Source organism: Phaenicophaeus curvirostris, chromosome 1 (genome assembly GCF_032191515.1).
Source record: "Phaenicophaeus curvirostris isolate KB17595 chromosome 1, BPBGC_Pcur_1.0, whole genome shotgun sequence".
NCBI classification, from domain to species: domain Eukaryota; kingdom Metazoa; phylum Chordata; class Aves; order Cuculiformes; family Cuculidae; genus Phaenicophaeus; species Phaenicophaeus curvirostris.
The window spans coordinates 46,257,187-46,280,326 of NC_091392.1; the positions used below are offsets into that span (position 1 = coordinate 46,257,187).

Sequence of the window (23,140 nt, forward strand, 5' to 3'; positions counted from 1 at the left end):
TTTAGCTGTGATGCCATAATCTGCTGCTAGCATGAGTGGAAGACAAAAAAAATTGGAGAGTACTGCATATTTCCCCTTTTCCTCCTCAGACTGGAGGCTTAAAGAAATTAATAAAAATCTTGTATTGTCTACAAATTATAAATGCTATTATATTGGAGTTAACTGAAACTTGCAATTAGTCTTTATTTTTCTTAATAAAGAATCTTCTTAGTTGTATTTCACTGTTGAAACAGAGCTGACAGTTCTTGCCAACTGGATAAAATCCACTGCCACGGTGGAGCTTATCCGACCCAGTTTATTACTGCAGTGCAAGGAATCTGCTTCACATTGATCTCAAATTTCAGACAATGCAGAACAGCTCTCTTAGAAGGTGATGCACACATACTACAAACTCCAAATAGGCTTCGATTATGCTGGAGACAAGACAAACACACTGGCAGAAGTACATTGTAGCATGTTGTGACAATAAGTCCCTTTCCAATCTAACAGCTGGAAGCAGAAAGGTTGACTGAAGATGAAAGGGGATCCCTGCAGTACAGGTTCCAGCATCCTTGGGAACCAGATGAACTGCAATGGAAAACAGAACTAAAACAGGCCACAAAATTCACTGCCAGAAGAGGTTTCATGGCAGTTCCAAGTTTTACTAGAAAGAAATTTGCCATGTCATAAAAATTGAAGATTGGAATAACCTGCACCATCCTTCATTCTATCCCAAGCACTGCAGGATTGTTCCAGGTATAATCACTAGTCATCGTATAGTCTTAATATTTAAAGATTCATGAGATATAGCATATTATCTGCCACTTTTAAGTTATTTCACCAGAAAGGATCTAGGAGAATTTTTCAACTATTCAGACTATATTTCCTTTTTTGTTCTCATTACTTTTAGTTTTATCATCTTAGACTCCCTTGGGCACTTCTTCCCAGTGCCTGCTTTTTGCTGTTTCATATCCCTCTGCATAAATGTTATGTTTCTCTACAGTTGCCATGATTTTTTTTTAGACCTCTTGTAATGTCACTTGCAGATCTCATTACTATTCTGTTCACTTCCCCCTTCCACTAATGAAGACATGAAACAACACAGAACCTATCATTGCTCTTACTAGATACTTCCTGTCAACCCGATAGGCTGCTGTTTATCAGTACTTTCCTTTACAGTCCTCCAGTTTGCATTCATTCCCCATGACATTGCTCTTATCTAAGTCTTACTGAATTAATTTTTCAAGTAAAATTTTCTGAGACACTTGTAGGAAGGATTTTGCTGATGCTTCAATCCAGCTTCATCGCTTCTGCTGCTTTCCCTTCCTCTACACTAGCAATATTGTCCAGACAAAAAACAACTGAGGAATAGCAATGCATGTTGGGTTGCCTGTTGTCCTCCTTCATGTGTAACTTCCTAATGTGAAGATCCTGCTCTATGGACACTTGCAGCTGTAATGGTGGCCTCTCTCAGCAACTAGGTTGTAACTAGTATTGGTAATCTGTTATTCAGAAAAGTTTCAGGCATTTAAATCAAGCGTTTGATTAACTTCTTATTACGAGATGAAGGGCTGCAATTTCATCTTATGCAGTATATGTATTGTGTCCTGTGTGATAAGTATTAAGGGACAGATTTCACCATGCATACATTGAATAAAATGTTTTAGGAGTAACAAAATTCTCTTAGTCTCAGAATAATCTTCATTTCATTGGGATTTTGGAAGAAGCAGATCTCTGTTCAGTGTCAGCTGGCAGACATGGAGTCATAATAGATCAAGATTGTCTCTATCCTTTCCCTAGTAGACAGTGACTTAGCAGAATGTCCTCTTGGAGTGTGTAGCTTTTCAGAAAAAGGATTGGAGAGGGTCACTTCTGAATGTTAGGAGATTCATTCTTTCTTTCTTGTAGGATATTGTCTAATTCTCTTTAGAATGATAGTGACCTTTGGATGGAGTTAACCTGCATCACGTTAATTACTTGTATTTGATCATTTTTTAAGGACTAATCCCAATGCTAATCGTGTACTAATAAATTCAAGCTTTAGCAGTTAAGGAGGCTACTAGAAATACAGCATCCATCTCTTGCTTCTCTTCTTCCCAGTTTCACTCCTCTTTGACTAATTTAGCCTTCTTACAAGTCATGTATAATCTAGCATTTGTCTGTATACCATCACCCCATTACTTCTCTTCAGCTTCAGGGGTTCAGAAAAATTGTTTTAGAGGCATCTTGAAACCCAAAGCTTTTTTTAGTCAACCTCCTGTGTTAGCACAGAGCTGTAGTTTTCAGTGATAGGTCTTAGCTCATGAACTTGTTTTAACTATAGAGTCAGCATATTGACAGGAAGGGCCCTAAGTGGCATGCGACATCATGGCTTTTCTTGTTGTCTGCACTGTGTTTTCTTTCAGGGGTTATCTTACTACTTCTTGATAAGTTACGGAAGATGAAATGGGAGCAGATGTGGAGACTCACAGCAGAGCGGGAGTTAATGAGCATGCTGTCCACTTCACTGGCTGACCAGGTGAGTAGGCCATTGCAGCAGAGTGTTATATCCTCTACTTCGTGGATTGAAGAAGGTAAGAAAGGAATGGGGATGAGATGTGGAAAAATAGGAGAGAGGGAAATAGCACGCCTGCAGTCACCATTTGTTGGATAGTTCTGGAGAAAACATGAAGGAGTGAATATTTACTCATGAAGTTTCTATTTTTTACCTCCTCCACACAGATGATTCATAGGATAGACAAATGGGGTTCTCAAGCTTTAATTTTCTGTCCTCCTTCCTTTAACATGAAACTCTCCAGACACCAGATTTCCAAATATACTATATCTTTTCCTACTGGCTGTTGTCTAAGCAGACTTCAGTTTGAGTCTCCAAATATTTCTTTACTGTTTCTGGCTGATGAGTCCCAACAGTCCTTTGATGTATTCCTTGTCACAACTCCCCTGCGAAGACAGAAGCGCTACTGTCTCCCTGCCACAGATGGGAAACTGAGGCTGAGGAGAAGAAATATTGTGCCTATACACAGAAATTCATGTTTACTCTCCTGTGCTTCCTGACAACTCTCAGTTTTAAATCTAGAAACCCTGTTAATGTGGTACTGGACCTTAACCAATAAGTCTTGCCCAACATCTTGAGTTTATTAACTCAATACAGCATCATATTTAGATACTTCTACTGCTTCTGAGATACATCTGGCTTATTACCAGTCCCCACTAAGTAAGCATGCTGCTTACTGTGCACATAAAGAGAGAAACTTGCATGCAGTATCCTTGCATGTGGATCCGAAGGCTACTGCAATTCCTTAAAATGGTTCTTGCAATTTCACCGTGTTTTCGATCAGGTCTGGAGTCACTGGCTAATACCTGTATGGGACAGAATTTTGCAGAGTGGACCAAGCTTGCTCATGTCTTAGCCTAGTGCCTTAACCATCAGACTGTCCTTGTAACATCTCCAACTAGATGGCTGCGTAGAGGGGGAACGCATTCTGTCTCCTGTGGTGTAGGCTGTTCTGCAGATTGGCCCTACATGCCCTTTCCATGAATTACATAGAATACTTTTTGCAACAATAAAATGCTTGCTAAAATAGAACATAGAATCATTTAGGTTGGAAAAGACCCTTAAGATTATTGACCCCAACCATTAACCTAATCATTACGAAGTCCACCACTAAAACATATCCCTAAGTGCCGTATCTAGACATCTTTTACAGCTCCTTCCGGGATAGAGACTCAACGACTTCTTTGGGCAGCATGTTCCAATGCTTGGCAACCCTTTTGTTGAAAAGTCGCCCATAGTAATTCACCTTGAAGCAGTGCAACTGCTGGGATCACTATCATCCCCTTTATTGAGAAGTGATGCAGTACTTGCTAACGGCAGGCAATTTGTCATTTACTACATATTACTCTCTCTGGTGACTAGATGAAGAACGCATCTGTTGCCAGCAGGACAAGATAAATGTTTTGAAAACTTTGCTGGAGTCCATTACTTCCGTGTGTCAAGAGAGCCTGTTTGTCTAGTTCAGATCTACACATTGCCCCTTAGATTGATAGCACCCTCTATGGAATTATGACACAAGGTTTGCAGAGTTCAGCTTGCATTAATGTATACAACTGTTTCTCTGGTTTTGTCTGCTAGGATATCTTCAACGCGGTCATCAAACAAAATCCTTTCCTTGTCTACCAGCTCCCATGTTTCTGGAATGTGCAGCTGTCTGACCACACCCGTTCTGAGCAGTGCTACAGAGATGTGTCTGACCTGAAGGTATGCTTCACAGGGAGTTGGATGGGTGGTATTCTTTGGGACAGAGAATGCAGGACTCCACTCTGACAGAAAGATGATGTCCCTTAAGTAGAGGAGGAAACAAACATATGCAATTTATGAGGACACCCAAGCAGGGGTGGCAAATATGACTTTGGCTTTGTGCATTTGCACTTCTAGGAAAGTCAAAGATGGATGCTCCTTTTGGGGTTGACAAGGTGTTAGAGAAGTGCTTCACCTTCCTACATTCCCTACCTGTCACCTATGCCACTGCACGTTACTGCTGAGTTCCCATTCCTACTCAGTTCTTAACTCTTCCTAGCCAAAGAATGCAAAACCTTCTTTTCTTACTGGACAAATTTGAAACTCTTTAGTCAACATCATTTATTAGAGTGAAATTCACAAAGAGGGTTAGGCAGACCCTAGCTAGAAATACACAACGCAAAATTTAAAGACCTTGCACACTACCTATTTAGCCTTTGTATATCCTTAACCCAGTCACACTGCCAGTCATTTTTCCAGGATTTGTCCTGAAAAAAAGTGCCGAGTAGAAACCTGTTAATTTAATAAAATGAAGCTATAGTATCTGTTAAATATCACGTTTTTCACTATTGTCAGGTAGAATATAAAAGCAGGATGGATTTGAACAGATATGGGTAAATTACTGCCAGTTGTGCTGTGGTCATTTTGAATGGACAGACTCAAATGCAGCATGCAGAGAGTTCAGAATTGAAGCTGATTGAGCTTCTTCAAGGTGTAGAATAAAACTGTCTGGCTAAACAGATTCCATAAGAGCAGACGTGGCATCAGAATATAATAAATATTAGGTAGGGTTTGGCAATTCGTTTTAAAATCAGTTAAGGTTCATATACTCAATTTATGTTTTGAGAATGCTTTAGTAAATGATGTTTGGAAAAAAAACCAAAACCAAAAAGCACAGTACCATAGAAGGGGTTGCAAGGGACTTCTGGAAATCAACTAAACCCCACTCAAAGCAGGACCAGCTAAGATCATGTTGCTCAGCGTCTTGTGCAGTTGAGTTTTAAATCTCTAAAGGCCGAGATTCCACAGCATTTCAGGCATCTTTTTTGAGAGTTTGGCCACCATCATGGTTAGAAATATTTCTGAAATCTAACCAAATTTTCCATTGCAACAGTTTGTAGAGTAATGGCAGGAGTGTTCAATATAAACACCAGATACTGGTTGAATATAGAAAATTAATCACCCTCAGCACACCGATTTCAAAAGCTGCACTTCCCAAAGGACAAATCTATTACATGGGTTAACTGAGCTGTCAGAGCCAGCCAGTATTTCTTGAATTTTGTACATAAAATATTCACGATCAGCTATTCTGATGTGGTCTGTGGAAGGCACCTTTAAAGTTAGATCAGTATATTGGTCAGTACATAGATCACTGAATGTTTCATGGTAGATGTTTGTAAGGCAGGATCCACACAGGGACTTAAAGTATCATTGTTTTATGCCTTGTAACAAAGTGCTGGTAGAGGTTTTAGTTCTGCGCTTTGGTTGAGAATCATGTGTGACAGCAATTGCAAGGCCTGAAACAGGAGGAGAGATGTAGTAGCAGGGAAAGTATTTTCTAAAACATGAATTTTAGAAAAATACACCCACTATCTGTGAGATATCCCAGTATTTTTTGCTGAATTAGGGGCTTACATTAATTCACAGAATCCACAGAGAGAGTCATATAGGGGTCAGTATAACCTTGACACATAAATTTATATGAGAAAAAGATATTGAAGCTAGTAAATGATGATCTAGGGCTTGGTTTAACTTGCTGAACACAGTTTGAGTCACTAGAGATACTTTCAGGTGTCTGTATGGGACTGGCAAATACAACAAAGACGTGCAGGAGACAATATCCTTTTGGCAAGGCAGCTGATGGGCAGGCAGGATAACCCTAAGGTGCTTTCAGTGTTGCTACACATCTGTGTTTGGGCAATGGAATTGTCCTCTTCATGACTGGTTTTTGAGACTCATTAAGCTCAGCTTGGATTAGTCAACTGATGACTAATCAGGCAAATCACTTTTTAGGCTCCAGTGACTGTATTGACTAATACCCATCAGGTGAGGGACATCTAGATCAAATGCTACAAGGAAGCATTTAACAGATATATCATAAAAATAAATTGAATCCTTTCTTCTTTGTTGATTAACAAATTTATGTTTACAAGTATAACTTAGGTTTGGTTGTTTATCCTGTATATTGTATCACACTGTCAACTGCATTACAGCATTGGTGACAAAGCCTAAGATGTGTAGTAACCTCCACTGGCTTTCTGGTTGGAGGTATTTAGCTCAACAAGGGGTGCAGGCAGATAAGCAATTTGTTCAGCTGAACTGGACTTATTCACACTGCTAAAATTATCCCCTAAGTACTGAATCAGGGCAGAAATTCTTTGCTTTGAAAGAGAGACCAGAGCCTTAACTAGTGCGTACAAGCCTCCTGGTTTCAATAAAGCTCTTCTCATATTCACCAGTTAAGCAACTGGCCCTCAGGCAGCAATGTTTAAAATTCTTCATACGATTTAAAAAGAAAGCATAAATCAATTAAAGTTGTGAATTTGCAGAATGAAAATTAGCAAAATTCTAGTTCTGAAAAGAAACCAGCTGGTTTGGTATGTGGTCTTCTCAAAAAAGCGACAAATGTCATTAGCCCAAGTTAGAAAATGTAAGAGTATAGTCTCTTAAAATTGCCAAACTTAGTCAGTTCCATGGCATTTAATATAAATGGTATGACACGGCATATTTGGCACATCCTGTATTTCATGGTAAGACTGGAATAAGAAACGAGGCAAAAGAAACCTCCAGGGTAGGAGGGAGAGAAAGACAGATTGTGAAGTTTGTACTAGAGGATTAAGAAAGATAGCATAGAAAAGAAGGAAATGCAGGGAGAGATTTGAATTCCAAGGTAAAGCTGGCCCAGTCAAGTATTCCTCAGTCAAGTCGGACTACATTCCTCGTGTCTGGCCGAAAAGGCACTAATTTAATTCCATCTGGCCTCGAAGTCCGTGGGACTTGAGGATTTGCCATCTCTTACACACAATATTACATCAAATAGACTCCCAGGGCTGGTTGCTGTTCAGGTGTGCATGTGTATGTATGTGTACATTTATATACACACCTCTCTGCTGCTTTGTTCACATTCTTGTAAACACAGGATGATCAGCATACCTTTTGCAGGCCTGTGGAGCGCTTGAATATTTCATATTGCTTGCAGAGGTTTCTAATCACTTTTTTCATTTTATAAGCCTCATTCATTAGTTTGAATCTCCAGGTTTTTTTTCTTTTTCTCGGTATGTTGGAGAAGATCAGATGTTTGACTACTGCTGAACTCTACTTTCTTACTGTAGCTGAGCAGTGCATACAAATTTGGGAGGACTTGCATGTGAGAATCTTTCAGAAAATGTATAAAAAGAACAGAATTATTTAAAATCAAGTCCTGCATTGTTAGTGACCACTAACTTTAAATCCATCTAAAGCAACATCAAAATAAGACTACTTTATTATTTTCATTCATCTAAATGCTTGCTTAACCTCCTATGTCACATTGTGTGGTGCCAGAGACCACACTGTACACAACTAGACTGAAGTCCATGGGCTTTGTTCTTCTCTCTGTGGTGTATGGAACCAAACCTTATGCAAACAATTGCACATAGAGTAATCTTATTTTCCCAACCCCGAGGGCACCTGTTTTAAGGATGCTTTGCATTAATCAAGAATGTCTTGAAATGTACAATTTTACTAGAGAATAGAAGTGGTCTGGGAGGAAGCAGACACCTTTTTGCCAAGTGAGACAAATGCAGTTTCTGTAGAGGCCAAAGGTGTTCATTTTTGCATGACATTTGTTACACCTTGGCGAAATACTCAGGATTTGTGATTGAAGATTTGCCAAAAGATGTGGAAGTGCTAATAGTTATTCTGTGTAGGCATCCACCGTCTATCTTGCTTATTTCAGCTCTTCACATGGTCCCCAGGAGCTTGCAATGTCAGTGGACAAGCACGTGTGCTGTAGGACTGTGCCTTGCTGGGCTTCAAAGCCTGTGGGGATCTGCCTGGAAATAATGTTCTTTTATGCATTGTTTTTGCAGGGTTGAGCCCTGTGTTTGCTTTCCTTTTTGGTTAATAGTTTGTTCCTGTCTGTAAGGAAATCTCAATTACTATGATTTGGCACCAACCAAATGGCAAGAAAAATCCTATGAAAGAAGGTAATGAATTGTGATGGCTCTGACAATGAATCATGACCTCATTGAATGAGTCAGTCATGAAGAGAAGTCTAGTTGTCAAGGATACAGATGCATTTTACACAAAGAGAACCTGGTAGTTCACAATCACAAAAATCAGATGCTGGACTCTTCAATGGGAATGCATGAAATTATTAGAATTTACCCCTCATCCAAAACAGGAAAATTATTTAAAGTCTGTGACAGCTTTTCAAACTGGTTTCTAACACAGCTGATATAAAATTGGCAGGTAGGTAAATAATAAACTTCATAAATTCCCAATTCTGAAATTGTGTTATATGATTCACTGTGTCTTCCCTGGGAACGTCCTCCACACTAGAATGACTTTGTGAAATCGTTTACAAGAGTTTAAACATCTTCTTCTCCGCAACACAAATACATCATTTCAGACCTGCCTTGAACCTGACCTATCACACGTCTTTCTGTTCCATTCCCTGAGCCCCCCATGCTGTCCAAACATCTCAGCACTGATCTGTAGCAGCTCTGGCATTCTGCTGCCTTGGACCTTTTAATACCAAGGAAGAGCTACACTGAGAGGAGTAAGAGCTCAAGAGGGTTGAGCATGGACCCCTCCCTTCAATGAACATGGCAGTCAGTAAGGTGCTTCCACTCTGCAAAACAGGGAGCACAGTGGTATTAATAGTGGTGGATTTTTTCAGTCAGGAGGCCTCTCATTAAACATGAGTTGAAAGTAGAGCTGCAAAAAGGTAGAACTGAGAACTTTGGTGCAAATGACAAGACAGGACCAGCCTGTTGGCACACTTCAATACAGCACAGGCAGTAAGCAGTGGGGTAAGGTAATCCATGGGGCCATGGGCACCAGATAAGGCATGGCAAAGATTTTAATCCCACGTTTTAAAGCAGTGCCTGGACCTCTGGGTTGCCCTCTACTCCAAAGTGAGCCTCTTCCATTTATGCAGTTCAGAAATACCACTCTGAAACCTCCTTAATGACATTTTTGTGAAGTATTTGATCCTTTCTGAGGAAATTGGTTCTTTTATTAAGCCATCCATTGCTGATAAAACACAGTTTAAAATAAAGTTTCCAGACATCTCTAATCGAGGCATAAGTTAAGCATGTGGTGCTTGTTCATAGCATGACTTGGGGTGCATTTAAAATTTTCAGTAATATGTGCCTGAAAAATAGCCTATTCAGATGGCATTAAAGTGGCATATGTAGGTGGCTTTGTTGCACACATTTCAGTGGGGACTGTATGGTTACCTAAACAAGGAGTCCAGTTTTTAAGCAGGAAAGCTCCCCATCTGCAAAATACCACTTTCAATTATCTACCTAAATTGTAAAGTGTTCATGGGATTAATTCAGAATATCTGTTCAGTGCTTTGCAAAATTAAACCACTTTAGGCTTAATTTTTTTTCTTACATTTTGCCCCTTAAGCCTGGAAAGTAGGTATATGGGTGTACAGGAAATCCTGTATTCTCCAATTTTATAAGTGCTGAAGCAGAGTGGGAAATTACCAAGATGTGTCTTTAGGTAAAAAATGGAAGAGATTGTGGTTAAAAAAACATTTGGCTAAATACTTCTTTTAGATAGAGAGAAGGTGCTTTAGGGGAAAAAAGGATGAAAGTACCTATAGAAATAATGTTGTGTCAAAGCTTATTGTTTAGTGATTTGAACATCAGATTTGAAATATTTTATCTCACCAGATAGGACAATGCAGCTGGAAATCTAAGGAAGTTTTTGTTTTAAGTGTACTTCCATGCAGATAACTGACCTTAGAGTCTTCTCCTACATTCCATCAGTATGTAACATACTCTTTTACTTCCATCTTGGATCCCATTGCCACTCTATGAGGCTCCAACTGTGTCATCATTTGACTGCTATGGGTCAGAACCTGGTGAATAATTGGGAACTATCAGCGTAGTTAGCCTGTTTCACTAGGTTACAATCATATGGGAGTATTCCAGGAGGCTGGCTGAGCCTAATCAGGGAGTGGTAACGGTTGCTGACTCACTAGGATGGTATTAACAGAAATGTAGATAGTGCCAAGTTGCTTAATGACAACCAACCAAGTGTTAAATAGATGTGGAAATTTAAGTTCTGATCTTTCAGTACCTAAATTGCTAAATGAAGACTAAGGACTGTATTTTTCTTAGTTCTCAGGCAGCCTTCATCAAGAGTGGGAAGGATTCATGGGACAGACTGAAGGCTAGCACTGTTCCTGAGGTGTCCACCTAGATAATGGCACTGGAATTTCATATGTTCTAGCTGCAATTTCTTCTGTCAGCCAACAGAACTTTACAAAAATGTAGAATCTGGGAAGGAAAATAGAGAAAGAAATAAACACAGTGTTATGGTGCTACTTAGTCTTGGAAAGGGAATGCTGTAGTAATGAGATTTTCAGTTTCTGGATTCACTTACTCTTTTTAATGCTGAGATAACTGTTGCTCAGTTTGCAAATGAAATCCTAAGTTAATTTTTGTTGTTTTGATTTCCCTGTGGTCTTTTTCCAGCTAATTTTTTTTTTTGTTTTCTCAAATCAATTCACTGCTGCCCACAATAAAGTTTCTAAGTAAATGGCCATAGTTTTCCTGTGCAGCCCACTGTCTTTATTGTGTACTTTACTGATGTCCATGACAGCCTGTGCAAGGATGTCTTGGCCTGTACAGCTTCTGCTGTGCAATAGAGCAAATCAGACAGCTACAGTCAGAACTGAAGGTAAGTTTGTGGGCTGATAGCAAAAAAAGAATACTCTCTTTCAATGCAGTGCTGTATGTCAATGGCTAAGAGTCTTCCTTTTTGCTTTTTGAAACCTGCTGTTCTTTTTTATGCTTTCATAAATCACATAATATTTATCTAATCATGTTATATTTGACTAGCAGCCTGCTTTCTTCCTAGACCTGTTTTACAGTTTTCTTACCTCAGGTCATCCAGATGGTTGCATAGTTCCTTCATGTTCTTTAGCTGCATTGACATGTGCTGTCTTCCTTGATTAAAAAATCAGCTTTTCTGGATAGTCATCAGCTTCATTCAGCTTTCTTCAGTTCACTCCAGGCTCCCCTGACATCTGTACACATGCAGCATCCTGACACGTTTCAAATCTGATCAGATCTGAACCACCAGCTAGGCTCTTGACACTTACCAGCTTTTACACACACAACAGATTTTGAAACACAGCAGCAAAGAGCTTCTATGCTGACAACTGCAGTTGTCTGCCTTTGACATCACCCCCCACACAACTGGGTACAGGCATCAACACCAGTACTTGGCTATGATGTGACATAGTATACATTGATGGGAAATTCCTGCAGCAGTAGGGAACTTGTCCCATAACAGTTACTGCGTTTATAGTCATTCACCATATATACATTCGTGGTCCCCAGGGTGAGTGGTCAGAGTGGTCAGCAGGGGGATGGGATGCTTATGAAGACATCCAAAAGGAAACTCTCATGAAATGTAGGAGTAGTAGGGAGAACACCTAGTAGTAGGGAGAAAATTTTTCTTGGCAAGTATTTTTTGTCCCATTTACCTGCTTCTCAGCTTTCCTTAAGCCACTCTTAAATAAGTGCAAGTTACCAGCAGGCAGTTTCCATTCTATGCCTGCTTGTAAAAATGCATACTAGTGTCCTTTAAAACTGTTCAGCAGCCCTTCAGGTTCCTTCAGCCCTACGATTCTGTTACATGCACCCACTTCCCTGAGGTATCATTCAATTGTTGAGATTTTTTATGCATCTAATGCCTTTTGCTGCAGTTAAATGAATTATGTCAAGTTCTTTTCAAAGAAAGGAGACTTTGGAGATCCATTTTTCAATGGAGGAAATCCTTTATCTTATGTTTTCGTCCTAGCCTAGCTAAAGCTCCTTTTGTTTCTGTGGTGTTGAGTATTTTCAGCACATATTGCAGCAACATGTTATTACACAGTTAAGCTATACTTGTACACATATGAACAGATTACCAACAAAGAATGTAGCATTGCCTAAGAAAAATATCTACACCAAGTATTTTTGCCCAAATTATTTCCCAGGTTTATACAGTGTATAGATGGATTGTGACCTTGACTTTAAGTGTTCCTGTAACTGGAAGAAGTGATTTGCCTACTTCTGAAATTATCTTTATTTCCCTACAGTTGCTTTTCTGTAACTGTATGTATGGCTTTCTGATATCTTAGTAGCCTCAGCAGTGGATTTCCCAGGAAGGGACAAAGCTTTTCCTGTCAGGAGGTATTTTCATTAGTGTTGGGTGTGTAGAAGAGAGTGTCATAGCTTTTTTGGCAGTAAAAATGCTCAGGTGAAAAGAGTATGTTGTTTGCTGTTAGTACAGGAAGAATTCAGTCTTCTTCAGTCCACTCATTCAGCAACAGATAGTATGATTTCAGAGGGCTCCCTGTTCCTGTGGAGGTGTGTTGCTGACACCAAGGGAAATGCATTTGTCTGCTCTGGGCAGCTTCTGTTCTATGTTCTGTGCTTCAGCTCTGTGCATTCCCTCCCACAAATGCGATGTTCAGAGCAAAGCTTACCACACAGCCAGCTCAGCAGCTGGCATTGCAGCTCTGTGGCTATGTGTGAATGACACAGTGCCTTCATGCAATTAAGTTAATGGATTCAGAGAACCTCCAGAGCTCCTAGCTTGGAAATATTCCCAGGGAGACTTTTTTCCTAATCTCTTTAGAAGTCACAGGAATAAAACTGAATACAAAGCATTTGGTGTTTTTCTTTTCCTCACGCCTAAAATATAGCCGCTATAAAATGAAATTATTCCTGCACGCCACTTTTGGCTCCCTCTTAGCTTTTCCTTAGGGCCCCATTCTCGTTCACACTGGCAGCAGTACAGAGTTGCCTTGATGTAAATGAGAATCAGGCCCTTTATGTTAGAGTTAAATCTAGGCCAGTGTGAGAGTCATCTCCCATTAGCAGACGCTAAATACCTGCTAGAAACTGGAATTCAAAGGGTGAAGCATTGTACTGCATTGCTGTGTTGTATAACACTACTGAGATCAGTCTTGTTTAAATGAAGCAATGGCAAAAAGGAAGACAGATTAAATTCAGTCCTTTTTGAAAGGAGTAAATGGATATGGGAATTAATTTCAAGGTTTTTCTTCTCAATACCTAACCGGAGAAGAGTCTGCCTGGCCTGAAAGAGTGAATCAATTTCATTAGTTGAAACAGTCATGTGGAAATCTGAGATTAATGTTTAATATTTACATCCCTGTGTCCCTCGTCCCACCACCTTCTTCGACAGAGTCCATAGCCTATCAGGTCTGGTATTAGAGCTGTGGCAGCTTTTATGAGATGATGCATCACAAACTAGAGCAGCTCACCCACTTGAACGTGCAGGTTATCCTATGGAGGAGTTTCACATCACCTGCAGAGAATGCAGTTCCTTGCAAAAGACATGGCAAAGCCTTCCCGATAAAAAGACAGGAGGAAGTCTTTGTAGTTTGGAGGTTGGGTTTTTTTGTTAGTTTGTTTGTAAGAGGACATTGAACTGAACACGCATAAAAAGAGCAGATAAAGCAAGTCTATATTCTAACTGCAGGATGTATTTTCTCTTCTTTTCCCTCTGAGGTGATTCACTGGAACTCACCAAAGAAGCTTCGAGTGAAAAACAAGCACGTGGAGTTTTTCCGCAACCTCTACCTGACGTTCCTGGAATATGATGGGAATTTGCTAAGACGGGAACTCTTTGGCTGCCCCAGTGAGGCAGATGTTAACAGTGAAAATGTAAGTGGGATGTCTCGGTCGTGAAGATTTAAAGGGTGGTTCCTACAAAGCACAGGTTACATGAAGGCTTGAAGAGTTGGTGATGCAGGTAATGCAGTGCGAAGAGACTCAGGAGAATTGAGGTCAGTGCTCAGATTCCAGGAGTGACGCTGAGCAATTTATTTGATCTCTCTGTGCCTCAGTTCCTTGCCTGTAAACCCGTCATATTAATCCTGCCTTTCCATTGTTTTTTGTTGCGCTTTTTTTTTGTCTACCTTGCCTTTTAAAAATCCCCAACAAAGGTAACATCACAAACTGAAAATGAGGATTTAGGCTCTTAATTCCATTAGGCAATTTTGCAGATCTCACCCCTAGACTTAAAACTTTCCAGGAGAAGGGGTTGTTTCTTGCTGCATATTTGTTCAGCATACAGTGATGTCAGTTTTGGCATGGATAGTAATGCACAAATAATAGAGAAGAAATGAAAATATCGGGACTAGCAGATTTATATCTGTGAGTTTTTACTGTACTGCAAACTGTAGAATGAGTTAATACTTAAAGGTATACATAGGCTGTGAGACTGCATTCTTTTCTGTACTGTCACTAACCAAACACAGCAGCATTTATGTTTATCTTCATAAAAGTTGCAATCAGATCCTTTCAGATGAAGCAAATCCTTTGAAAATGGTTGAAATCAAGGATGTTTATATACAGATGTTCTTATGGATGTATGTGGCTTAGTACATATAATCCCAATGTAAAAAACTGTTAACTGAAAGGTTTATACACATATGTATACGCATGGGTATAATGTGGTCTCTGGAGATTTCTAGACCAAGTACCAATTTTGGCTACATAGTCTGAAAGGAAGTAAAGAGGAATCTGTAACATTTTATGTTATCTGCAAGGAAAATATCTAAAATATACAACATTCTCTATATAAAAATCAATAAAGCAAAGCCAGTATCATGTACACATTAGCAGTTAGGAGGTAATTGGCAATCAATAGCATCACTGAGGCTTGTAGTGTTTCCATTTAGTCTGTTGATAAAATGACCACAGGAGATGCCATTCCAATTTTTTAACTATAGGACTCAGAGATTGGATAGATATATTTTAGCGCAAGACATGGCTTATCAGATACTTATTTGATCATCCACTGTCTTCTGAATGCAGTGGGTAACAATGAGAAACTGGAAATAAACTTGAACTGGGAGAGACTGAAGCAGGGATGAGGAAGAGAGCAAGTGCACAGTGAAAGCAAATCCTCTGCTAGACTGAGAGGCTTTAAGACAATCAAGTGAACTGAATGTGATAAAAGACCACTAAGAGTCTAACAGTCAGAGACATCAAGTTTCAATAGACTGAGTAGAGGGCAGGATAGGAAGAGAAAAGGGGAACGAGGCATTAAAAAAATAGTAAAATGAGAAACCACAAAACAAAACACACCTTCATCACACTTTAGGAATGCAGGTTAAAATTATACTGAATTCACAATAGGTTGTGTTGGTTCAAAGAGCATGAATGCAGTCACAGACTTGGTGCTATATTTTCCATAGCTCTGTAAATCCTTAATAAACAGATTTATTCCAGACAACAAGTTGCTGGGGAACAATGCACAACGAATGCAAGTTCTTGCTGCTGAAAATGGCAGTCCCGAAAGTTTTAAATGGCTCATTTTACTGAACTTGTGCCTACTTGATAGACACTGGAAATGACTAACTATTCAAGCCTGTTTCTTATTCAAGACAAGTAGAACGCAATATGGTCTATGATATGGCTTGTGTCTGAAAAAGAAATCGAAGTCATTCTTCCATTTATAAATGAAAAAAAAAAGAGAGAGATTCTGGAAAAGAATGAACTAGATATACAAAAATACTCAAGTCTTAACTTTCCAAAAGACACAAAGACTTTAACAGCATACTACCTAAACAATCACAGACAGAAAATATCTACCTTCAGATAGCTTCAGAAGTTACTTAAGAATTTTTTTTATTAGCTACCCTTGATGTAAGCTCCTCTCTAAACTTGACTATGTCCTTTTTGAATACAAAAAGCAAGTTTCAGCTTTGAAGTTATGAGACCTTAAGAATAGGATTATCATGAAAATGGTTCTTTCTATCACTGTCTGACATAGCACATTCAGTGTCACGGGTGTCCTATGAAAATACAGTACGTTGCCATGATCTGTTGCAGGCTAATCATAAGCAGAGCATCTTGTAGGGTGAGCAAAGAACCACTGTTTTTCATTCCTCCCAGTACAAGAACTAGGGGGCATGAAATGGAAATAGCAAGAAGTAGGTTCAAAACAAAGATAGACATTTTACCCACAATGTAATGAAGCTTTGAGCAGGAGGTAATGTTGCTAAAAATGTACATTTGTTCAAAAGTGACTCTTCCTGGAGAGAAAATCAATCAGGAGCTGTTAAGCTTTGGTGCAAGAAGTGCTTATGCACAAGTTCAGGACTAAAGGAGTGTTCTTAGAAAACATCTCTGTACACTTACCCTGGTTTTACATACCTCTCTAGGCAGCCAGCCTGCTTTAGATGGACTTATAGTCTGACAAGATGCAGCTATATATTTACATTAGGACTTGTAAGCATATATGTTACATAGAAGGCTATAATTTCTGCAAAGTCAAATATATATAAAGTAGGAATTGCTGATTAATTTAAGGCATATTTTTTTCTTTGTTTTCTGAATTGAGAACAGCAGCCCCAAAATATAATAGGGCTTCATTATGCTAGGTTTTTCATATGGGCAAAAGGTGCTCCTTCTGCTGCCTGTGATTCTCTGCACTGTGGACCAGTGGACAAAACATTAGAATAGCTCTGCTGGTTTTTATAATCAGAATTACTTAAGCAGTAAATGCACTGAGACCTGTTGTGGAAGAAGCAGTGGCTTGTTGTGAGTCCTGTCACTCTCAGTGTGGCTATATCGGCATCTGCCCTTAAGGTACTGCTCCCATATGCCAGCCATTGCTTCTCAACAGTTTAATATTTATAATGATGTTTTATTTAGAATGCAGCTTGTAATTAGGGAATCTCATTTGTAATGCAAATATCTGTGAAATGTGAAAAGGAAGTGTGGCAGTGGGTAATGCTGGGCTGGTTCTGTTACTCTAAGGCCCCTTTACACTTCTCATCAGTATTGAGATGGCCTTAAAATGAGTGTAAATTATGTATCTTCCCTTCTTAAGGACTTTTTTCAGTGCCAGAGTGATGTAAAAGGCATTAGCTTAAAAGGTAATCAGACCTTACATTAATCTCTCTTATTCTTCCTCTGTGCATGTGTCTGCATGTATGTATGCTTAAAAATATATGTCTATTTATATGTGGAAGGATTAGTGCTTCTCTATATTTAATGTTTGCTAAGGGCATACAATACCACAGACTGAATTTTAAGAGGTATAAGGGCAGTCTTTGGATCTTTTACTGCATAGTCCTGATCTATTCAGTTGTTCATCTTCAGCTGTACCCAAACAGCATTGTTATTAGGTTCCACAATGTTAAAAATGAGAATGAACAGAACAGGTAGGGGTCTGAAACTGAAGAATTTGAGGCAAAGAAATACTGACTGAGGTAGTTTTTCTGTTTATATGTTAAAACTTATATGTCTGTGTGTACATACATGTTTCATCCTTTTCTTGAAATATTCAAGCTGAAAGACCCTGTGTGTTACAGGGGCAGGCTGTGGACAGGAGGCTCTCACCATAAAGCAGTCCTGTAAGTCTCCTTTATTCAAGAATAAAATGAGATTACACAGAGCAGACTCTTCTCTGCAAATTGATATTACAATCACCCCTTTGCGTTATATGCATATTCTGGATGGGAAATTCAGAATATGAACCAAATCCTCATGTAAACACAGCCATTGACTGAAGTGGTCTTTGGACACGTCCTTAGTCACTCCATCCTACTTATTCTGTACTGTTTTCCTCTTCTCACACATTCTTTCTTAATTTGATACAATGCAGAATATTTTAGCGAAACCGCAAAGCCAAAGCTCACAATAATCTCTAATTTAAACATTACCTATTGGCTTGTAACGCTTATGTCCAGTGTTTCATTCTAAAGGACCTCCTATAAAGCCTAAAATATTACAACAGGATCTTCTGTGTACCAGCCTATCTCTGTAGCTAGATAGATGTTGTAAGCCTGATTGCAGCACACAAGCACACACTCTACCTTTTAGTATTCTCATAAAATTTCTTTCCTGCAGAAAGCTTCTCACCAGGTACTTCTACCGCAGCATTAAATACAAAAGTTGCTTAGATGTATACTTACTTACTAAATGTGCATTTGTATATTTACTTTTTTTTTGTGCAAAAACAGAGATTCTTAATATTATTAAATGGGTGTGTATTATTAAATGGGTGTGCATGCCAGCTTGCAATATCCACCAGAAGAACAGGAGATTTTAGCAATCTGCCACATTTTATAATGCCTACTAACAAATTTAGCAATTTTTCAGTCTCTAAAAAGAGCATGCAAAGGGAGCTTCCAAATCAGTATCAGGGTGCTGCACTTGCAGTCAGACTGATGCTTTGAGCACCCTTTGCTTCTGCAGAATTTTTGAACACTGCCTCATTTGTAGAACTGGAATTTAAAGTTTCTAGTTTGTCATGATATAATCTTTCAGATGCATATGGAGGATATCCTGACTTGCCCAGCTGTGTTGTTTCTATTATTATAGCTGTTATTGTTATTAAATGCTGAGCTGGTAGCCCATCCTCTTAGTTTCCTGAAAATTGCCATTATACCACCTTCAACTACTTATAATATTGCCAGATGGGGAAACACATGGACTAGGATTTTTTATTTTATTTTTTTTTGGTCATGGTGGTATGCCTCTTTTTTCATTTTTTCTCATTTTTTAAAGTGAAACATGGGGAAAAGCTTAAGGAGGTTGCTGACACTACGAGTTCTCTTCATGGAAATACACTATACCCCAGGGAAGAAATGGGCTTTGGGGCCAGGAACATGGCTTTTGCCAATCTGGTGAAGACTTAGGCAAATTATGATACTGAAAAAATTATAGATTACACATTGTTAGTAGCGTTTTCTTTGACCTTAAGGAGGCTTATATCTCTGGAGACTTTCTTAGGAGAGTGCATGGATATGTCTGACCAGATTATATATATCCAAGTAACACAGCAAAGTTGAGCTTGCTTTGGAGAGGGGACCTGGACAAAGACTGGCATTTTCTGTGACTGTTTCTTCTGAAAGCTCCATGGCATGTTCTGACTGGGCAGTAAAGTTGAGAGCAGGAACCTGTTTGATCTGTGTTCTGAGGGGCATCCATTGCCCTCAGTAATGTCCAGACAGTACAGAGGAGGAAAAAATCCAGATTCACGTATAAAAGGGTTGAAAGCTAGTTCAAAAGCAGAAAGGAAAGAGTTAATTGAGACAGAGGGCAAGCAAAAGCAAGGAGACCAACCTGTCAAGGCACTGTGTTGCAAGAGAGGTCTGGAAACAGCTCAGCCAAGAAGGTTTGGCAGGAACCTGGGGAAAGGAGATGCAGAAGGCTAGTAAGATCTGACTTCTGCAGCTGAAGTCAAGGGAAGTTGTACTTTATATATAGAGAACTGTCTGTATATATGCATGCCTAAAAAATGGGGTTTTAATTGTGATAATTGTTTGCCGTCCCTATAAGCCACTACTTCCATTCAGCAAGAATATTAGCTACTTTTTACATGCTGCAGCAAAACACCTCTTGCTAGGTTGCTTGCTCAGACACTATCCTCTTTGTCCTTAGCACAGCTTTGCTTCACAGAAGGCTCAATTTGACCCATAGCAAATGTGCAGAATTTTGTGGCATGAGAGAAAAGAAGGTTTAATTGACATTGGATTAGTCTGGCTTTTATTACTAATCATTGGAGAAGCCAGAAGCACTTTATATAGGTCATCCCAAACAAGACTCAGTGAATGCTTTTTCCTCCCTATATCATCATCTGCTTTGTTTATGCCATACTAAAGGCAACAGTTAATTCACACACTTTGAAAATGCTAAATTTTGCAATCCAAATTGCCTACTGGCGGGAACTGGGAGAGCTACACAGGAGGAAATGAAAATGCTGCAGTTTATAACTAGATTATACTTTCATCCTGGGCTGGTGTTAGTTTTCATTTCAGTGAATAAGATGAGTTGATATTGTGCTGTGAATCTTAACTGCACACACCTGGGAGAAGAAAAGATGATCTGAAGGTTAAAACTTTTCATCTAAGGTGCTCATATGTCAGCGTGATATGGAGTGAGTGACTTAAGCCTAGTCTCATCTCACCTCACCTCAAACATTTTATGAGAGATGCCTATATTATGGATTTTATCTCTTTCCCCAACATCTAAATAGCCTCTAGACACAAACCATTGTTTGTTGGTGGGTTTTTTAAAATATCGCTAATCCCTAAGAAAATAATTCTGATCCTGGATTTTGGATTGATCTCATCAGAGATGAAATCCTGTAGATTTTGGTGGGAAATAAATTGCGTCTGTGACACAGCAGGTAAAAATACCCATAGCCAATCACAAATTTGTTTACAGTAGAAATAGCCTTAGGAAGGGAGACTTATGAGCAGACTAACCAGTACTGGTGAAAGATACATGTTGTATGTCATGTATGATACAGGTCTACCATCTGACACATGGATAGAAAACAGCACCTCATCTAATACAAGTATATTTGTCAGACAAGTAGACCTGGTAAATCATGATGATTTCTGGTAGAGTTGAGTACCTTCTGGCCTGCCTGTGACTCCCTGGCCAGCCTAGCTTAAAAGACTGCTTTTCCTGAGATCTGATCACCTTCCAGAGCTGGTTGCACAAAGAAGTAACTTAGCACATATTTTTTTATATATTTGCCTATTTGTTTTGATATTATGCATGTCATGGCTGCCATTTTTATTTCTGAAACAAGTAACGTCATGTTGTTAATGAAAGCACTTGTTGTTTCCTACTGCAGTATTTCCTAAGAGAACATCCACCATACATAGTCTGAAAATAATACCATTTTCAACTGTGAGGGTGTTCCCTAGAGGTGACATTTCCCATGTGCTCAGTGGCATGTAGCCTTACTGTTGAACATCTTGTATAAACGTTGAAACCTATGCTAAGCAGAGATGCACTTATGAGAGTATGTGCTGTCACACTACAGCTGAGAAGTCTTTGGTGTATTAGGCACGTTGTAAGTATAATGGAGGGGTTCATAACAGAGATGCCGTCTTTTTATCAAATCCACATGTTGTTAAGGTCCTCATTTTGATGTTGCATTGTGTCTTAGCATCTTTTTTCATAGATCTGTCAGCATTCCCATTATAAACCCATCTTTTCAACAAGGCATAATGTAGGAGCAAACCTTAAACCAAGCTATAATTTCTTTGTCTGTAAATAATGGATCATGCAATACACATGCTGTAGATTTCACCGGAGACATTTTATGTGATCATGTAACTGAAAAGCAATATGAGGTAACTCAGAAAGAGATATATTTAAGGATATATACATGTCTGCCTTAGATAATTCCCTGTCTTTTGAATATCATGCATCCTTAATATTCTTCACGATAAATAGTGTGAAAAAAATGCTGTATGACTGTGTGCAATATGTATTTATAGGTTGTATGTGTCTCTTCATAGTAAAGAGGAAGCAGCCTCTGTCTGTGTATGGGATACTGGGACATAGGTATCTGAATGTATATGTGAATGAGGGGAACAAAGAACGTGAGAGAGGGAAAAAGGCTCTTAAACTGCATTAACTGTGAGCTCCCAGCTGTCGGTCCTAATAATTTGTCCACATCATACCATTAGCTTCAGTGAGATAGCTTGTGAGCTTGTGGGTTTAGCCAGACCAAACCCAGAGTGCCTAGCAAATTCAGCATTGCTTCTGGTGGGAGAGGAGTTTTCATGTGGATAATCTCATGCTATGGCATTAAAGTGCCTTTTGCCTAACCATTACAGGATGGGTCTGTCCTTAATGCAGACTGCTTGCCAGATAGGCAGTGGCAATGCTACAGGCCAAATCACAACCTGTCCTGTACTGAAGGAGCACACCTTAAGTAAGGTGTGTTTGCCTAACCTGCAGAGAGTGTCTGCTAAGGCCACTAAGTTTATCTGCTAAGGCTGCTAAGTTTAGACTCGTGGTATGCGCAGGCAAAGATTGCACAAGCGTTCATGCAAAGTGCTGATGAAGGGGTGTGTGTGTCTGATCCTGCCAAGTGATGCCTGCATATTAGCTGAGACTCTCAGACAGCATGTGCTTGGGCTTCCCCCTGACAGCCTGCCTGCACCTCCATCCCTAACTTCGTGACTTGGTGAGTTTCAACATCAAAATACTGGGGCCTGTAAGAAGTTTCGTATCCTCCTCTTCCCCTTCTCAGGGCTCTGTAGTGCGCAAAGCCATAATTTAGCTCCAAATGTTATTCTTTAATTCATAATTATATCCTCTTAGCTTGCAACTTGAATGTAATTTGATAATCACTCAGTGACTGCCTGGTTAATAGCTGCTGTGCAATTATAAACTTCTACCCTGGTCATTTTTACATATAGCAGGATAGTAAGGTATCCCTGAAATGTGCTTAGCTCTTGTTTTAACCATTTGAATGTCTGTCGTCTCCTTGATAATTCTATTAAGGGTTTGCTAATATCGCTTTTCAAAGAAGAAACACAAAGATACAATATTCTTTCTATTCATTGTTGTAAATACTGAGTTTAATTCAAATATTGTTTGAATATGATTTGAAAAAATTAAGTACTGGCACACATGAATGATGATTTGTAAAGTAGAATGAATGGAACTCCAAGAATACATAAAAGAACTCCTGAATTCTGTTCTACCCAAAGAGATCTTGATTTCAATAGAAGTTTTGTGTGAGTAAAGACTCAGAGAGTCAGATTCAGACTCTTGTCTTTCTAAAAGCAGTCTCTCTTGAGGGATGTTTTAAGATTTGTGCAGAACAATAGCACAGAAAAATGAGAGCCTGATCCAA

The 23,140-nt window shown here is 39.2% G+C and overlaps 1 protein-coding gene across 4 annotated transcripts in view; it reads left to right on the forward strand.

The window, feature by feature from the left end:
* Window positions 1–23,140, forward strand: part of LARGE1 (LARGE xylosyl- and glucuronyltransferase 1) — a 283,680-nt gene that overhangs the window by 234,812 nt on the left and 25,728 nt on the right. For all 4 annotated transcript variants that reach the window (XM_069857011.1, XM_069857017.1, XM_069857004.1 and 1 more), the window contains exons 8-10: window positions 2,385–2,497; window positions 4,112–4,237; window positions 14,023–14,178. In XM_069857011.1, coding sequence (XP_069713112.1) covers window positions 2,385–2,497; window positions 4,112–4,237; window positions 14,023–14,178 — 395 coding nt within the window. The remainder of the gene's footprint in view (window positions 1–2,384; window positions 2,498–4,111; window positions 4,238–14,022; window positions 14,179–23,140) is intronic.